At 39.1% G+C, this 19010-nt stretch overlaps 1 protein-coding gene across 6 annotated transcripts in view; it reads right to left on the bottom strand.

Annotated features, from left to right (window-relative positions):
- Positions 1–6933: 6933 nt before the first annotated feature.
- Positions 6934–19010, bottom strand: part of FHOD3 (formin homology 2 domain containing 3) — a 411475-nt gene continuing 399398 nt past the window's right edge. For all 6 annotated transcript variants that reach the window (XM_086609099.1, XM_086609100.1, XM_086609102.1 and 3 more), the window contains one exon: positions 6934–7016. In XM_086609099.1, coding sequence (XP_086465225.1) covers positions 6934–7016 — 83 coding nt within the window. The remainder of the gene's footprint in view (positions 7017–19010) is intronic.

The raw sequence follows: 19010 nt of genomic DNA, 5'->3' as shown, positions 1-19010 counted from the left end.
TAAAAAGGAGGAACGCGGTGTTTTTCCCTATGGAGGTGTACATACCTAGCATTTTATATCAGCTCCTACAGCCTCAGAAACCACAGGTGAAAATTCTCTCTCAGACTCCCAGTTAACCCACTTTATCTTCCAGGATGCTGCTATAAACATGTAGCTGTCTTTGAATAATGTATTTTGACCTTATTATGTGTGCACCTCTATAGAACAATTACTTGTGAGTGGCTTGTTGCAGGGCTCAGAACTTTGAGTTTCTACACGTCACTTTGACCCTTCTCCTCATTGTAGTCACTGAACCTGGGGGTCCCTGTGCTACAGCTCACCCTCCATAGGGCTGGGGCTGTCCCGTTTGTCAACTCAGTCTCTCTCGAGCGCTAGGAAATTGCAAGAAGAGAAAGAATCAGACACCAGTAAATAGAGAAAACTGCAAGACCACTGCCTGTCCGGATGCGCTCAAAGGCGGCCACCCGAAAATTACATACCACGGTGATGCATGAAACGTATTTCAGCCAAGTTAAAGGCACGTCTCGTTTACTGGCCACCTCTACAGTTATGAAGCCCTGGCAGACACGGCGAGTGTTTCACGTCTTGACGCAGAGGCAATCTGAAACGCTCCCCTGCACACAAGTAGTCTTTCATTTTATTTCTATTTGCTTCTATAAATCTCATACCTTTACACAATGTGCTCTGTGCTCAGAGTGTTTTTAAGACAGGAACGGACTGCAAGCCAATGGCAGCAAGCAGGAACCCTGTATGTGCAGTGAGGATTTGTAGGGCTGGATTACTGAAATCCTTGAGAACCAGAGACACGTTTTCATTTTCTTCACTCAAGATTAGGAATTAGGCTCAAACTGTGAAACCAGGGGTAAAAGATCAGCTTTTTATGATCAAACCACCCAGTTGGTTTAGTGGCAGCCGTTTTGTTGTCCACATAGTGGCTTTGCAGGTACTCAGAGGATATGGGAAAAACAACCCACGACCCCCCACTTCCCCTCCACTTCCCACCAAAGCTCCCATGATGGGCTTCATCAACAAAACCAGAACCAGCTCAGTCAGTGCTTTATAAAGCTTTATTGCAAGATGTGTTTATATACTGCTGTAGAGGTGAGCTTTTTAACTACTTTATACCAAGAAATTTTGGACACAGGTCTGCAGTTGGTTTTCCATATTGACCCTGCATGGCACAGGAAAAAAAAAAAAGTGTGATTGCATCTTTCCAGACAGAAAAGTGAGGGGAGAAGAGGCAGATGAGGGGCATGTTAAAAAGAAAATCCCCCCGGTTTACACTAAATGTGACAGAGCTTCTGAAGGATCAATACAAACAGTAGGTGAGCTTCATGTGTAATAAAATCTTACAGAGTAATTCAAGTTCTTATGAAATAAAACTGAGAAACAAAAAAATGCAGTTCCATGGACAATTAAATTTAACATAAAACAAATTTACCTAAAATGAGAAAACAACAAACAAAAACTCAACCAAAAGGACCTGTAGATAATATCTCTGACCATGCATGGCTTGGTTTTTAAATTACAATTCACAGAACAACACTGCTGGAAAGCCTATTTTACACTATGCTACACAGAACACGAGAAAACATGAGTAGTGACATTTACACAATTTTACAGTATTTCTCCGTCTAAGAAACACGTCCTTTTCTACTTTACATTTTTTTACAATTCCCAGCTCACAAAAAAAGGACACTATATGCGCAAAGACAGTCTTTAAAAAGGAGAAATGCACCCAATGCTACAAATAAACCTTTTCTTTCACAGAGGCCTCTGTATTAGATCGTGATTAAACAAAATATACCTCTATCTGCCACTCAATGTGAAATGGACTAATTAGAAATAATTTTAATTTTTTTTTGAGTAAACACAAAACTATACAACACCTCTGAAACTCCTTGAATTACTTGCTATGTAACTAGTAAACTGCTTGCCAGAAACCTCTTGGGATTGCATCCGAATTGCCAACTGAGCCAGTTGCTACCTCAGTCAAAAAAGAGGAAGGCAGGTCTTGAACTTTCGTTCAAGCATTCGCAAATCATTTGCAACAGCTGCCCATACCAAACATTTTCTGTTTCAAAAATGCTTCAGTTTATTTTCTTTCAGAGCCTGTAAGCACCTGGCAGTTGTCCCTATGGAGAAACATGCACAGCCATGGTCCTTACAGCTTTAGGCAAGTGTTTCTTGCATCCTGATGCTGGAAAGGCAGAGCCATCACCCGAATGCTACGCAGGGTCAGGCTCTGCCTACGCACGCACGACCCGCCTCGAAGGTAACGAGAGGAGCGTGTAGTAAGCACATGTGAGGGAAAAAGAGAGAGGAGTATGCTCATGCTTCTGTCTGACACTGCATTCCTGCACATCCCTTAGCCAAAGGCGGGCAGCACGTTCACCTGCCTACGAGTTGTAGCGGGAGGATAAAGGATGTGAAACTGGTAGGCTGCCACCTCATCCCCATTTCATCTCAGTGAAACCAAAGCGTAAAAACAATAACCACACAGCATATACACACCTGAATCCAGACTACTGCCATCAGACAAATGGTTTCTAAAGCATTTTGGATAGTGGCTTGCTTTTGTTACAGTACCGGGGATGCTGGTGTAGAGTGGATGCCGGACAAAAGGAACCATTTACTGCACCTACAGCGGCATCGTGCCCCTTAGGTTTGCAGTTGATGTTGCGGTCCTCACTTGTGAATTTTCAATGGCTTTTAGCATTCTCCAGGGTATGTTCAGAGCATAGCACACCAGGGATTTATAGTGCTGTCCTGCCACATTATCCAGTACCTTGAGGGCGAATGGAGCACCTTGCAGGAGGCCCTTGCTGTTCAGTCACATCAAGACTCTAACTCCAAATTTCTGTTAAATCAGGGTATGAACCCTTGTCTAGATATTCACATGTGACTTTCTATTAAGCTAAAGCCAAAGTCTTGCCTACCTACAAGCCTGATGCCTTATTTCACTGACAGAGTCAATCAGTGCAGAGATTTACAATAAAAGGGGGTCAAAAGAGAAAAAGAAATGCATTTTGAAAACTGCTTTTGATGCTGTTTCCAGTATTTATCGGAGCAAGAAAGACCCTCATTAAACCACTATTTTTTTGTTGATTTTGGATTATGGACAAGGATCTATCAAACAGAAGGGTTACATGTAGCAGCCAAGAGGCTACAAAACATCTGGAATCCATAAGCCTGGTGCCTGGCCTTTACTGAAAGGTGAAGAGTGATGAATTTAATTTTTGTGAGGGATCTTTCACTCTCAATTGTGGCACACAGCATTCCCTGGGTGTGATTCTTCACCACAGCCACATAACTGCTACTGAGAGTTATCCCTCAGTTGGGAGCGAGGGAATACAAAGTATTTGTATGCAGTCTGCTTTTAAACACCAAGGGAGATGAAAGGAAATTAGGATAGCTTCCCTTTGGCAGCCATTTCGTATGCTAAAGTTTACCTCAGCATCCAAATCAGGAAGGCATTATGGTGGTAGACGGACAGACAAGTTATTGGCAGCAGATGGGTGCTGAAATGAACACCAGCAGCGACTCTGAGAGCTTGGTGGAGACACAAAACTCTGGGCACTACATTTGCAGCTGACTGGTACTATGGGAAAGAGAAGAGAGGTAGTTATTGTGACTGCAAGCGTTTAAGAACAGCCTTCATGGATCTCTAACTGAGAAATGGGAACATGTGTTACTACATTGTGTTTCCAAGACCTTTATATTTGTCACAAAACCAATCCGTATCTCACACACGTTTTAAAACAAGTGTTACATCCTTATGGTGGGCTCTTTTGATGCTGGAGGGGCAGGCAGCAACTCCAAACCTGAAGGTTACAACCTGATTAGACAGACAGACAAATGCATGCAATTATAACCAACTCCTCCACTTCATCTGGAATCTACTAGTTAGATGAAGGGGAACAAACGTTATTCCCACAGTCAGGATGCGCTAGCAGACTCCGGAGGAAATGCTGCCACCTTACAGATTAGCACATTGGCAGCTGGCCGTTTATATCAGCAATCAAAATGGAAATATTTTTTGCTGTAGTTATTGCATTGTTACTGTATTGGATGTGCTTGTTGCAATAAACACTGAGGACAGTGGAATTAATCTGACTCTACACTACTGCATAAAGAAGACTAAGTTATCCTTCAGAAAAATTGGTATTGGTTTTACAGAGAGCAGGAACAGAAAAACAAACATAATGGAAAAACAGACAAGGAAGAATATGCTTCACATATAAGACCAGAGAATCTGAAAGAAACCGGCTTTTTTTTCTGAACTTATTCTAACCTTATTCCCTACACTTAATTTTCTCCTTGATAAGAAGCATATGAAGTTTTGCACAATTTTTGCACAGTTCTTGGAAAACACATATGCCCAACTATTAGTAATTCATCAGCTATGTTATGTTTCAGACACAGGTGCTGTACTATGTTTAAATGAAACACAAATTTGTCTCCTGCTAGCAAGTGGTCACCAACAGCCACCTACTTTGCACATTCAGCATATTTTAATTAAAATATTCATTTTTAAAAACGTGTTTGATTTCCTCCCTCCAATAAAATACAGGACCTCTGTCAGCATAAATGTGTTTTGTTGCATTTTTGCTTCTTTTATCACTTAACAAATATCACAGTTCAACATAACCATTACATTCAGGGTGTCTTCCTCTTGTTTCAGACCTCAAAGACCTCCACAAACCCCCATTACCTTCATTTCTTTGTTCTAAGCATCCTTAGGAGAGATTTAAAAAGTCCATAGTGGTGAGTGGATAAAGATCCACTTTAAAATCCAGATGCTCTTGGTCTTGCTTATTTTACAGTGAAATTAATTATATCTCTCCTATTTCCTAACCAGCTTCCTCCTTTCCATAGCTTTCAAATACACATTTTATTAATTACACCAGTACTGCCTTCTGCCTACATGTAAAATCGACTTTTTAAGAAGTTGAGGGGGAAAACACATCAAGCTCAATGCTGTCCTTAAGAACATTTGCTCATTAGTGACTTGCTACCCACGGACTTTGACACGTGAAGATCCAAGGCAACGGCAGATAAAGAATGAAATGTTATGATCAAGAGGGTGGACAGCATAGACAGGATGTTCAGCCGCAGACCTCGTTGCGGTGTTGTCAGCTACCTGGTTTTCTCATCACTTGGATGCTGTGCTCAATGTGATGTGATGGACGACTGAGGTTTCAAAGGTTTACTGTGTTTGGTTCAACTAGCCTGAACAATCTTCTGCGACTATCTTGTCCTTAATGAGAGTAGAGTAGAATAACTTGAAGTACCTGACCTAGTTTGGGTGCCAGAAGCAACATGCCAGAAGCTATGGCATTAGGAGCCCAGCACAGACTGTTAATTAATCCGACTTTTCAATTGTGTTTTGCAGCCAAAATTGAATTCTGTTAGTATGACTGAACTGTTGCAGTTTCTCAGTTAACTAGCTTGAAGGAAGCCTCAGCTGTTACTGCTGTGCAGACCCACCCTTAATCTTAGAGGCTAAGGCAATGGAAAGAGATAATCTTGTGCACCCTTGAGGATCAACTAGTCATATACAGACTTTGGCTTAAAAAGTTCCCTTTTACGTTATTGTTGTTTGCAGTTCTCTTCAAAAGGTTTCAGCACGGGCTAGGCTGACTGTGTTCAATTCATTTTCACTGCTATATATGTCCTCCACTTAAAGGCAGATGAGTTGACTTCAAGCACATGCTGAGAGCCGTTACAAAAGTCAGTTATAAAACAGCAAGATAAGGGCAAACGTGTTGGAGTGTTCACTGTGGTGCCCTCTCCATTTGCATTAAAGATAATCACAAAAAAAAAAAAAAAGTAAAGAACAGCAAAACACAGCAGGCTTTTAGCAGGGCCATTTCATATTCAGATCCATTAATTTGAAATAAAATCACCACCACATTATCTTGCAGCAGAGAAAAGCAGCATGAAGGGCAGAGGCAAGTGAACAAAACTTCTTGATCTTAGCATCTGAATGCATTTATCGAACACGTAAAATTGTTGGCATAGATCTCTTCAGAACTGTACAAATGCACGGTACAGCCACAGCTCAAACGAGAGGGAGGTGTTCTATGTCCTCTCCTCTATGTGCATGCTGCTATGTACAGTATGAGTGTGTATTAACATACATAAATTCAAGATCCTAAACTTTCCACCTCTATTGCAAGCCATCTCCTGCCCCACAGGGTGAATCCCATTGAATAACACTGAGTTCCTACAAAAAAGACATCCTCTTCCTCCTGTCCAGGTAGAACGGTAAGGCCCCAGAGTGAAAATCATGGTCCAGCTAGCTTCAGCAGGAGCATGATTTCACACCATGACTGTATGTGTATAGATACAGGCACACATGTCCACACATTCATTCTGTACATATACAAAGGTACATGTACATTTTTACAGTCTTTGGTGGCAAAATAATAAAAAAAACCCCAACAAACCACAAGGTTGCACAGACTGTGCGTCTTTGCTTAATGAATCCTCTTCAGGAAAATTAAGGTTGCTGTAACAGGAGTTATTTTGCCTCTTTAAGGACTGTTCCTTGCATTGACAAAATGCCACACATTTACAATGAGCAAAACAGGGCATGAGGAAAGCCAACGTAAACACAGCTCACATAATGACAGATAACTTGGAGAACGCCCCCTTCTACCCACACCATGAGAAGCAGCAGCCATATGCTTTCACCTACAAGCACTCAAACGCTTCCTCAGTTACTGTCCGGACGTTGGGCTGAGCTGTGGCACACCCTTCTTCTGCCCTGGCTGTGGGGTTTTGCTTTTTGTTGCTTATTAAAATCGAACTAACAGAGGACGGGATGTTGGGAGCAGCAGAGGAGGCTGGCAGGTCAATGCCAGACCAGAGGGTTGTCAGCCTGTGTGCTTCAGATGAACGGCTCTTCTTGTCGCCACCTCTGGGACGTCAAACCTGCATCTCAGAGGTGCTGATGAGGCCCAGTGCTTTGGCTTCTTCTGGTGTCAGTCCGCTCTTTAGTGTCCTTCTCACTGGATGGTCATAAATTCCAAAAGCAGAGGAAAAAAACACCCAAAAACAAAAACAAAGAAAATGCAAACAATTAGAAGTGATAATTACACAAGCCTTTCAGCTGAAAAAAGCCCTGTTAACATGCAAGCTGTGTCAAATCACAAGTTGCTATGTACTCAGGGCCTCAAGTTCAGAAATACCGAGTAATGCTCTATGCCAAATCCATGGGAGCATCAAGTACCCAGCAACTCCAAAGTCAGCAAAAAAATGTTTGTCATTGACACTTAGCCTTTGAAGGAAAAATATCACAGCATGTTAAGATTCTTTTTTTCTTTGAAATTTTAACAGTTGACTTTCAGTCCATAGAAAGTATCATCTGCCCTATTATTTTATAGTTTCATAAAGATTTTTTAAAAGTGCTTTTGGATCTTTATAGGGCTCAATTGAATTTATCATTATTAAATCCTACGTGACTCTTTAAAGGTGTAAAAAAACAACCCCAAAAGTTAAAAGATTAAAAATGTGACTATTTTAGAGTTGATTCAAATAATTAAAACTGTTGTCTTCATACATGCTCCCCTTTCTTCTGTAAAGTTCCCCCATCCTAGCTGCATTCGTGTCCTCTTTGCTATGCAGCATTGTCTGCAGCGTTTTAGTTGAATTTAAATGATAAATCTAGGCCAAAATCTTGTTTCTTAATTTTCTATGAAGTGTTCTGAACATTAGCCCCAACATAAATCTTTTAAAATTTGTGATTGCCTTTTTTATTCAGAAACAAGTGACTACATGACTGCACACACTGAGCATTAGTGCACTCCTAGTTTTTCTGATGTCATAATTTTCAGGTGAATAGGCTTTAGGTCAAGACACAGGTGGGTATTTATTCCATACTGATGTTCCTCAAGTACAAAACGCACATTCAGAAGTTTAAGCTGCATGCAAAACATAAATAATGACTTCATGTTGAACAAAATATATTTGGAGCCCCAAAATAAACAAGTCTAGAGGAAACTTAGCGAAACTAATTGCAGACAGACGTTAAGGACTTCTTGCCTCGCTATCATCTAGCATAATTAAGACCTTTAACTTATTAAGATACTCAGTGCATGTAACTGAAACTGGGTGGTCACACTCAAGGGTCTAGCGGGAGTGAGAGGAGAGAATGGCTTGGTACAAAAAACAGGATTAGAGAAAGGGAAAATACGGTGTAGTCAAACATTTGATACCACGCAGGTAGGACGAATGTGATCTATTTTTGATAGTCAAACCGCTTTCACCAGTTGCTGAGGTTAATCAATGAGCTGGAAGTGCCACATGTGTAACTGTCCCTCCATTATCAAACCCTTACTTGAAAGCTTTTCTTCAAGGCCCTGTTCTGTTTTCTGCAGTATCTGCATACTTAATAAACACCAGTAGGAGTCTGCATGACAGCCTGTTATGACAGCCACTTTTTCCTACGATACTGATCAACATCTTCCAAGTTTAACAATGTTTAGCTTAAAGCATTACAAGGTTAAATGCAACTGATAAACCTAAGATTAAGAAAGACTAAAAAAGTACCACCAGAACAGGAATACACTTCAAAACATGCTCTGGTCTCCATGGTGCAGAATACCCAACATGGAATTTTGAGTCAGTCCTCATCACTGGCAGCCTTTTATACTTCTTAAATTTGATATCCAAATGTCCATGGTGACAAATGTTGATTTCTAGACATAAGCTACGAAATACTTTAGAGTCTTAAGTTCTCAGTGAATGACGCAATGCTTATTTCTATATCAAAATTAACTGTATCAGGAGTGAAAGAACAAACACAAGAAAGATACAGCAGTCTCGTTAAAAGCAAAGATTGTCCTGTGCAGTTCACCTGCTTACCTGCCTGTGCTGCCTCTCCCCTAAACATATCTTTTTCTGTATCCTCTATAACATGCAGCCAAACGCAGACCATAGCTAGCTTGGCCATCAAAAAGTAGACTCATGTTAACATAGACTAATACAATTGATTTTTAGAAGAGCTTATCAGAGATCAGCCAAAGGTCTCTGTCACCAGACTCAAAAGTAGGATTGGGCATTGCTCCCTAAGTATTCCTCCTTTGTGGACTTGAATTATCCATAGCAGCTATACTGTTGAACCAAGGAAACTGTCCATCATGAGAGAAAAAATATGTGTACAGGACATCGAACTTTCACAGGATAGCTGTCTAGATGACATGACATCTCCCCACTGAAGGCAAAAGTGAAGGTAACTGAATGCAGAATGAGTTTCCACATTTTAGACACTTTTGCAGAAGTGTCAAACCAAACGTATCCATGACTGTTCTCAAACATATCCTCAACTCTCTCAGACCAGGATCACTCACATTTGCAAACTGAGCACAATAACCACTGTAAAACATAGCTATTTTTCTTTTCAGGAAGAGTGAGGGAACAAGCAATTGTTATTCCTGTTTGTAAACATTTAATAGGAGGTGGTCTGCTAATGCGGGCCATGTACCGGAATAAGCAAAATTCTGGTCTTATTTATGACAATGTAAATCTGGAATAGCCTTTTTCAGGTCAGTACAGTTACTACTGCACAAACAACTGGGACTGAGACTCTGTCTAACAACTGAAAGGGAAATGTGTGCCTCTGTAACTTCCACCAAGCAGAATACAGTTGTCTAAATTCCTCCATCAGCCTGAGTTATGGGATTAGTAGTTTACTAGGAAAAGCCAAATGGATTTACAATAACATATAGGACTCTCTGAAGAAAAAAAAAAAGGGGGTTTATATTTGGAAGTCATAATCAGGAGTTCGAATACCATGGTAGAAACCATCTTCATGGAAAAACAAGGAAGAAAAGTCTTCTTTACATAAGCAAGATTTGTCTGTCAATTTCCAGATACCTACCTACCAAACATACTAAAGTCTTAGTCTGAGTATCTCGTGTATAACCCTCAGATGACTGAAAAAAAGAAATACTGTATGCAGCACATGACAAGGACAAGTGCCCTGTTCTGGGTTTGCTGTATGACTCACACAATGGAGGCCAACCCCGGGTTTGTACTTTTTCTGCCACTGCAAAACAAGTAGGAATAATACTTAACAAATTGCTGAGACATACGCAGCTGTAATTAAACAAATCAATCAGATTCCAGACTCAAATGAGTGAATTCTTGCCCCTACGATGCAACAGGCCAGTCTGACACAGATGATCTACTTGTACTTTGAAGTATTTTGTACTTAGGGAGAGGAAAGTGGCCTGATAAAGGGTCTCTTTATACGAAAATTATATCTAACATGTGCAAATTACTTACAGTACATTTCCTCATCTGAAGACAAAGCGGATGGATGCGGTATCAGTAGTAACACAAGGAAAAGTTCCTGCCCCACTATTCTCTGCACTGGCTTGTAGAATATGGAGATTTGTGGGCGATGAAGTCAGGAGAAAGTCGAGTTATCTACAGGAGCAGGGACTACTCTGGGAAATATGTGAACCTTGTCTTGACATGCTGTTAAACAGATGTCCTCAGACATTTGTCTGTTTCCTCATAAGGCACTTGGTAGGGTTCCTTTACCTTATGAAAGGCCACAAACACATTCAGTCATCAAAATTGAATGCAGAGAGGTATTCTCCTTCCATGTTTTATAGGCATTGCAAAATTACATTTCTCAAACTAGATCTTCACTCTCCCCTCTTCACTGAACTCTGTCGTGTCTCTAACTGGACTAGACATAATATCTTGGCTTGTAAAACTCTTGGCCTGCTGCAGATCACATTAAACTGAGTTATGGAATGTATTTTGGAGGCAGTGACAATAAAAATAAGACTTTCAAATGACCTTTTAGGTTCTTCAAGCAATTTTTAAAACATTTGCTAAAGAAACATAACAGGGAGAGAAAATAACTTTTACTCTTGTCACAAGCAAGGCCCGCTGAGATCCCATTACTAAGAAACTAAATGTTGTTTTTCTGGGGTCAGAGGGTATGATATTCTTTGCTAATCAGGAAATCTAGAATTTTATTTGATATCTTTGCAGAATGCAGGGTGCTTATGATGAACTTGATGAATTTGACTCTGCCTGTTGGGTCAAAATCTACACAGATACAAAGCCCTCACAGTACACTGGGAATATTTAAAAATAGACCAATTTCCTAAGTGTAGCTTTGTCAGAGAATACAATTATCTAGGGGTTGGTTGTTTTTTAAAGAGAAAATAGCATTTCTTATTTCCTCTCCCCCACCTTTTTTTTTTTTTTTAAATATGCAACGAACAGTAAAGATCAGTCTGGCTGGTGCCATTTATTCTTGCATTTGCAATGGCTTTTAGCATTGTGTCTGCACTTGTATGGAAGAGTCACTTGAAATTAGGAATAGATACGACCATTCTCCTGCTCAAGAAGTCACAGAATTAGTGTCATTCCTGTTACAAGAAGTGGCAGACACAGAACTTTGGTGGCTGTGACATAAAGAGGAAGTGGAAAAGGACAAAGTGGCATTTTGTAAGGCAAGCTTAACTTGTGTTCCATCTCCAGATGGCTTACGTTTCAGGGAACAAAAAGGAACATTGCTTTAGAGAACCTGGGCTGCATGAAGAACACATGGGTTTTAAAGTAATATTTAACACACAGTTGAAATCTTATAGTTTCCAACTTTATGCGTTTGACAGTCTACCACTTACATAGTCCCAACAGTAAAACAGAAAAGAAGATTTAACTCCTTCCTTGAAAGCCTTCTATGACAAAAAATCCCTATCAGGACTTCTGTGAATTCCACTGAAAAAAAGTTACTACTAAAAGCAATCCTGCTGCCATCCCTTTCGTAATTTCTCCCACTTAACTTCACCAGTCAGAACCGATTCCACCATTAAAAGCTAAAGCATCAAGAGCATACAGCTCACCAACAACTGACTCTGCATGTAAGCATTATGAACTATTTTCAAGATCAGACTGTCCATTAACAATGCACAGGACAAAAAAAAAAAAAGGCAGGAGATGAGATACAGAAAGTCAGCCATCTAACACAAGTGTGTTGGGCATGAAGCCCTTACATTCCATCGGAAGTTTTAAAACTTGAAGTCTATTTTAAAGTAATCTATTATTAGATAATAGACTTTTGCTAAGGGAGGTAGCTCAGGCTTATGAATGCAGAGCTGTCTGTTGGGGAGTGCCTCGGCAGAGCAGCATGACCATGTTTGACCACCCGGGTTCTGCAGAACGCAAATTAATTATCCCCATTAGGAATCTGCACTGGGAAATAAAACAGTAAAAGGCATCACTACAAGTGTATGAGATTAAAAATAACTATGATCAAAACAATCTTGTAATCACACTAAATAGGTGGTGTTATTCCACCTAGAGAAAGCCATATATATTTCACATATATATATATATACACACACACACACATTCTTTTTTCCACATGGTGCTGGGGCAAGGTAAATTCAAAGCAGCTTTAGGTGAGCCATGTTTTTTTCATCTTCTAAGAAAGAAGAATGTTCTCCAAACACATTTGACACTCGCATTCAAGCAGACTGAAATTCTTGCCTCAGCAGATCCTTGTGTTAAACTTCTTCGTGGCAGCAGAGGGCTCTCTTTGGCAGCTGTGATACCACGATGCTGAGATCGCTTTTGTTACTGCGCTTCTTTTGTAAGGCAACTTGAAAAGCATCTCTATACTTCCCTGTCTTTTCTCCTTCTCAAATGAATGGAAAATAACAATTCTGTGATCTTGCCAGCCAGCAACTCAGTGCTGCTGATTTCTTACTCAGAAGCTGAAAATAATAATCATCTTTCGGGAAGGATGGATGATGTAAATGAGGAGTATTTTGCTAACCAGGGGTAAACTTGAAAGCCACTTTAGTACGGAAAGCAACCAAACAAAATAAATATCCTACTAATATAGGGCTAACAGTGTGCAACTCAACCGTCCGTATTTTTTCATACTCAAAACATATATATCCCAATTTTGGGAATCAATCCTGTGACAAGAATTCCAAAGCCCTGAAACGTACCTTTAAAATATGCTAAAAAGAAAACAGAGGGTAACATAAATTAATTCATTGATGCAGTGAATGGCAAACTGGCAAAAGAGAAAACATCTATTTGTTTCTCCTGTAAGATGCAAACAAATGAAGGAAAAATAGGTTTTTCTACAGAAACTACAGCTGAAAAAGTACCAAGAGTGTGTATTATAACAAAGGTATTTCTATAGAGAATGTCAATACCAATCTTCTGTGACCTGGGAACACGAACAGCTTTATTTCCTACGGATACTGACAACACTTGCTTTTTACCAGCTGCTCATCTCCTGCCAGTTTCCCCCACATCACCTTCAGCTTGTTCCTTCCCGCAATAAAGAAAGTGCCATTTGGCCCAGAAGAGACGGCCAGAGAAATTCCAGCACTTGTCAAGCCTTGTCTAGAAGCAGACGGGAAGCTGGAGAGCACTCCCTCTGTTTGGTTCTCCCACTGCTGGAGACACAGAATAAGGATATGCCAATGCTCTGCCTACGCTGTAGGATCCTGCTGGGACGCAATCATTAGGGACAACTTGTTATAGCAACAGTTTTCGCCTTGTACCTACATCACGTCCTCTGTGCTTGCGTAATATACATGAGCATGTGAATGTCTATGTAGTGTTCAATATCTTTGTCTTCTCCCCGGGAACTGAAATAAACAGGGATAAAAGATGTCTATTTTTTAGAAAAAATCATGTATTTAATGATCTGACTTCCCAGATCAATGCAATGACTTTTCACTTTTTTTTTTTTTCCCAATTGCTGTATTAAAACAATGATGCTGAATTTTGAGCAAATACTAGATTCCCAAGTATCTCTGAATATCAGGACTGGAATCCAACTGAAAGTTAAGGAATGTACTTAATGGAGCAGGCTGGGTTAATTTTATATCTGACTTTCCTTATATAAAAAAGATAAAGCTGTTTCAAGCAAAAAGTTTGTGGATATGAGCCCCAAAAGACAAAATTTGTATCAGAATAAAATTTATTACAGAAATGACTCATGGATTCTTCTCAAACACTGACTAGAACATGAATTTAAGCCTCTTTTACAAGCAATTTTTTTACTAGATTTTTAAATGAGGCTTTCAAAAAACCGTTTGTTTTGAAGGCTACACAAAGTAGAACTGTAAATAATGATGGGACTTTCACTTTCACTAGGCAAACACTCCTGAACAAAACTTCAGATAGGAAAGATATTCATGGAGACTGCCAACAAAATGCATAGGTACTATACATTTGAACAGTTAAAAAGCAGAATGGCTACTGATCTGTCAAGATCAGTAAATTTAAAAGAAAGCTATAAAAATTACTGTAATACTTATTGTAAAGCAGTAAGAAACTGAAGACTCATAAATAGATATATACATACTTAGAAATGGCATTAATATCAACAATCAGGTTATATATGTCATTAATTACAATTGACAGAACTGAAAGTATGGAACCAGCTGTTCAGCTTCGTGCTTCAAATAAATACACAGATTTACAGCTACCAAATCCCCATGATGAGACCTATAGGTTGGTCAACTTATCCTGCCTCTCCTATTTGTTCCCCTATAGCAGCTGATGCTGGCTTCTGGCACAGACAGCATATGGGACTACACAGGCCTCACCCTGAGCAGGTACATCAATTTCTACAGCTTACTGTGGCCAGCTGTATTTATTATTCATTAATAAATCATTATCAATATTTTTATTTACTGTTTGTATTTTTATTTATTGTAGATCTCGGAGTTTAGTTCAGTCATTTTTTGCAAAGATCTTGCCATCCTAAGGATGAAAGAACGCATTACTTACAAGGCATCCAAAAGACACTAGCTATCTTGGCATCTAATGGAGATAACCTTCCAACTGCCACAGTTTTAAGTGCTTTATCTCATGTTCTGTTTTCATTCAATAATTAGATTTTTATTAACTGGGTATGGACCTTCTGAAGGCTTAGTACTTTGTGTGAGGACAAATAGACTTTGATACTGAATACCATCTGTGAAACGTTTACTTTTTATAAATGAAAAAAACTGTTGCTAAATGTGTATCACTAATCAGATTACTCTGCCCCCGCCTCTAACTCCTGATAGGATCCAGTTACTCAAATCCTAAATAATTAGTTGCAAATTCTAAGTAAAGTTGTTTGCCTTTAAAACATTTTATATAGACTTTCTTCTTGTAAGCTTTTTATTTTTTTAAAAGCAAAATTTCCATTAACTCCTGCTTTCAGTCAAGCTATAAATACCAGAAGAACAGTCTCCCTCCTGGTATTTTGGCACTTCTGTATCTTTTCATGGCCAGAAAAAGTAAGTGGAGAGACATGAAAATGAAAAATAAGGAAAAAACAAAGAAAAGAAGAAAAAAAAGTTAATCGAAGCACCCTGTGAATGACAAACAAAAATTATTCCCCTCTGGATTCAGATGGTCTCCCATCTAATATTTTGTTTGCTTACAAACATGTGTATTCCAAAGCAGCGCTGCACGTGCAACTAAAACTTGTCTAAAGCTTCCCTCCATGCCTGGTCCTTTGGCAGAGCTCTTTCCCACGTTTTGGCACCTGATGACAGAGTGCTAACTCCTATTTCACTTCTACTGAAGGTGGAATTTAGTATGAAATACCTGACCTGGCATGTTCTGCAGTTAAGTTTAACCCACCGGTCCTGAGCTTATTTGTCTGGCGTTCACAAAATCTCGATTCAATTCTCTCTTCCACAGTCTACAAGTACGAGTCTGACAGGTTACTTGAGTGGTGCCTCAGATCCATTTCTGCATAACGACTGCAAGAATTTTTGCTTCCTGCAAGTCATTACGCAAATAAATCAGTAAATCCTTATAAGATGTTTCCATATCTCAGGGGTCAGTCACAGGGTATATTATTAGGCTAACGTGATTCCAAAGCCTAATAAAAGAATAAGGTATTATCATATCTCTCCTCTCTCTTTTTTAAACATTATAAATAATTTTGATCAAGTCATCTCATTCAAATATTAAATTGATTCATTTATTCTCTGTTCCTAATCTATTTCTCTAATTCAAATCTAAAGCAGATTTTTGATTTTAATAACAACTAAGAGAAATAAGAGCGCATCCAGAGAGACACGCTCTGAAATAAAACAGCGCAGGGGAAAACAAGCCTCTTGGCTCTGCAACGTCCTTCAGATGAATCCAAGGCAACGAGTGCTACTCACCATCAAATGCTAGTCAAACCTGGGCCTTACATTATGGTTTACCATTCAGGGTCAGCTGAAGATGCAGATATAAACAGTGCTGTAGAGTTGAGCCATCTTTAAAGAGCTATTTTCTTGGCGCAGTTATACGAAATTGTTGGCTGGCAAGACTGCACAGGGATCCCCATTCTTTGACAACTGCTTTGACTTTATGGAGCCAGGAGACATGTTTTCAAGCATGAAGGTTGCTAATACTAACAATTCAATTCATAAAGAAGGAGGAAGATACTTGCAGGTTCAGGTATTAGCCTAATTGCCCTAAGGTTATTGCTCGTCAGCTGGCCTGGTTTCGCTACCCTGTAGCTTAATTAGCATTTGAACAAGGTAATGAATCCTTAGGACTTGATCCTTTTTCAGAGCCCTGCCACCGTCATTCAGAAAGGTCAGAAATCAACCCTGTCTGGCTCAACGTTTCCAAGTATTCCTCTGCATATGCCAGAATTAGTTCGAATACCTTCCAAAAGCTGATTCACAATTATTAAACTGAAGTATGACTTTTGTGACATTGATTCATGGGAATTATATACTCCTGAGACAGATCCATTCAGTTCAATGAAACCAACATAGAGATGGCAACTCCGTAAGAGTCTACTTCTGAGAAAATTGTTTTATGTTAGAGGATGAATGTTTTAAATAAACTGTCTGGATAAGAAGGAAAACAGCATTAACTTCCTAGTGGTCTATCATGGAGTTTTGGTGAGTTCTTTTAATTAAATGTACTTAAGTAAAGTTTTTATCTTATGGATGATACTGCTAGTCTTTAAGTGTCTTCTGTTGCCTCAAAGCCGCTATGGTTATAAGATCTATTTTTCTTCTCCCTCAAGTGGAAGTAATTCACACGGGCTGGTTCATCATGGTGTGAAACTCATTTAGTAACAGGATTTTCTAAGCAGCCCTATTCTTTATGTAATTCCTTCTCTTACCTCACTTTTTATAATCTTCACAGCAAACTCTGCTTATCTATCTGATATATGTATTTTGTGTTTGTTTATTTTTTCCAAATTTAGTTCTCTTTGTATTATATAACCTCCTTCTTGACTGTTTTTCGAAATCTCAGTAGTATCTCATATAGAGTTTCATTTTTATTCCCCCAAATCCACTGGTGCAATGCCTATAATATTGTTCTGTAAGCTGCTAAAATCGACTTTAGCAATTGCATTCACTGGAATTTGGATTATCAAATAGAGTGATTCTTAAAACTTCCTTATCCCAATTTTTCTTTGCACTCATTGTTTGTTATGACAGTGTTTGTCAAGGTCATCCTAACCTTATGGGAGAAACAGACAATCCTAATTATATATATTTTTTTTAATTCCTTTACTAAGTTGAACAGCTCCCCATAATGTTATAAAAATCTTTCTCACAGAGAGCTGCCCTCAGACTTGTAAGAATGGAAACAGTATATTTTCAACCTAATTTGATTGTTATGCTTTTCAAATATGCTGAACTGATATCTCTAGAGGCTGGGGTCTGTTGTTTACACACAGAATAAAGACATCAGAGAGAAAAAAACAGCAGAAGCTTCCCATGGCAACTTGCCTTGGAACTGTCTTTGAACAACCACCTCGAGGAGTGACAGAGCATTGCAGCTTCTGTGGCTCATTCAATCCCGTGGCTTTCTGATGAGGCTTCTAATGAACAAATACAAGTGTAATGTTGTTTTCTCATATATAGCACCACTTCAGAATGACTGGTAAGCAGGTCACTGAACGTCCATCATAAGGCAATGACTTTCAGTTGGTTACTGCACTTTTAATTGTCATATGCTATCTATGAAAACCTCCACTGTGTAAAGGTCTAGAAGAGAATTTCTTTCTCTGCAGATCATCAAAGGAACTCAGTAATTACATATTTACCATTCACTTTAGTTTTCTGTAGTCCATTTCAGCTCCCACTGAACAAATTCCTTCCTACTATGTCACAGTCAGCTTCAGTCATATCTGAATTTACCAGGGACCCTTCGTATCTTCAACCAACAGATACAGACGTTTCCATCTGTCTTTTGTTGGATGACTCACTGCCTTATTCCTTCTCTCAATTTATGGATAATAATAATTTATTTATTAGCTGATTTTAAACTCTTCCATGTCACTAAGGTCTAAGCTCTCTGCATACCAGATACAGTCATGCGGCTCAACAATTACAAAAGGTAAAATGGTTCAAATGAACCTGTCAAAATGCCTCATTTACCAATTACAACTCTTTATTGAATTTAACTTAACCTGTCCCATATTACTGTTTCTGCTTTCCCCTAGTCATAAATGACTTGAGTATCACTTGCTTTTCATGTCACATTTTTCTGTCTTTTTTATGGCAAAAAAAAATCCCTCGCCCATGAGAACCTTCTACCTGAACAACAGGAAATGTTTACAGTGCAATTACATATAAAACTTTTGGGCTTCTAATTTTGCTAAAAACACGGATCTCAGCTCAGGTTCAGTAAAAAGTTTGCTGAATGTGAAGTGAGCCTGACAAGATTCCCACTTCTGCACTGAAAGCAAGGAGACATACGCAACATGATGCACAGTGAAAATCATTCCTTTCAACTGAGTTTCGCTTTGATGTCCATGAATAGATTGAATACCAAGCTCATGGCAAAAGCCAAAGGATGCGTATGGGAGCCTGAAGATTGAAGGTAGTGAATCAAACTCATCAGATAGTAGGTCCTCTTTGCTCTGCAGATAATAAATACCATAGTGCCTGCTAATATAAATCATTCAAGTATGCCTAAAATCTACTTTCTAATATGTTTATAGAGGATCTGTGTTATATTTCCACCCAGAAAATTTTCTGCTCATT

Source organism: Tauraco erythrolophus, chromosome 3, assembly GCF_009769465.1.
Source record: "Tauraco erythrolophus isolate bTauEry1 chromosome 3, bTauEry1.pri, whole genome shotgun sequence".
Lineage (NCBI taxonomy): Eukaryota > Metazoa > Chordata > Aves > Musophagiformes > Musophagidae > Tauraco > Tauraco erythrolophus.
The sequence above is the reverse complement of the archived record's forward strand: the minus strand, read 5'-3'. Positions and strand labels throughout refer to the sequence as shown.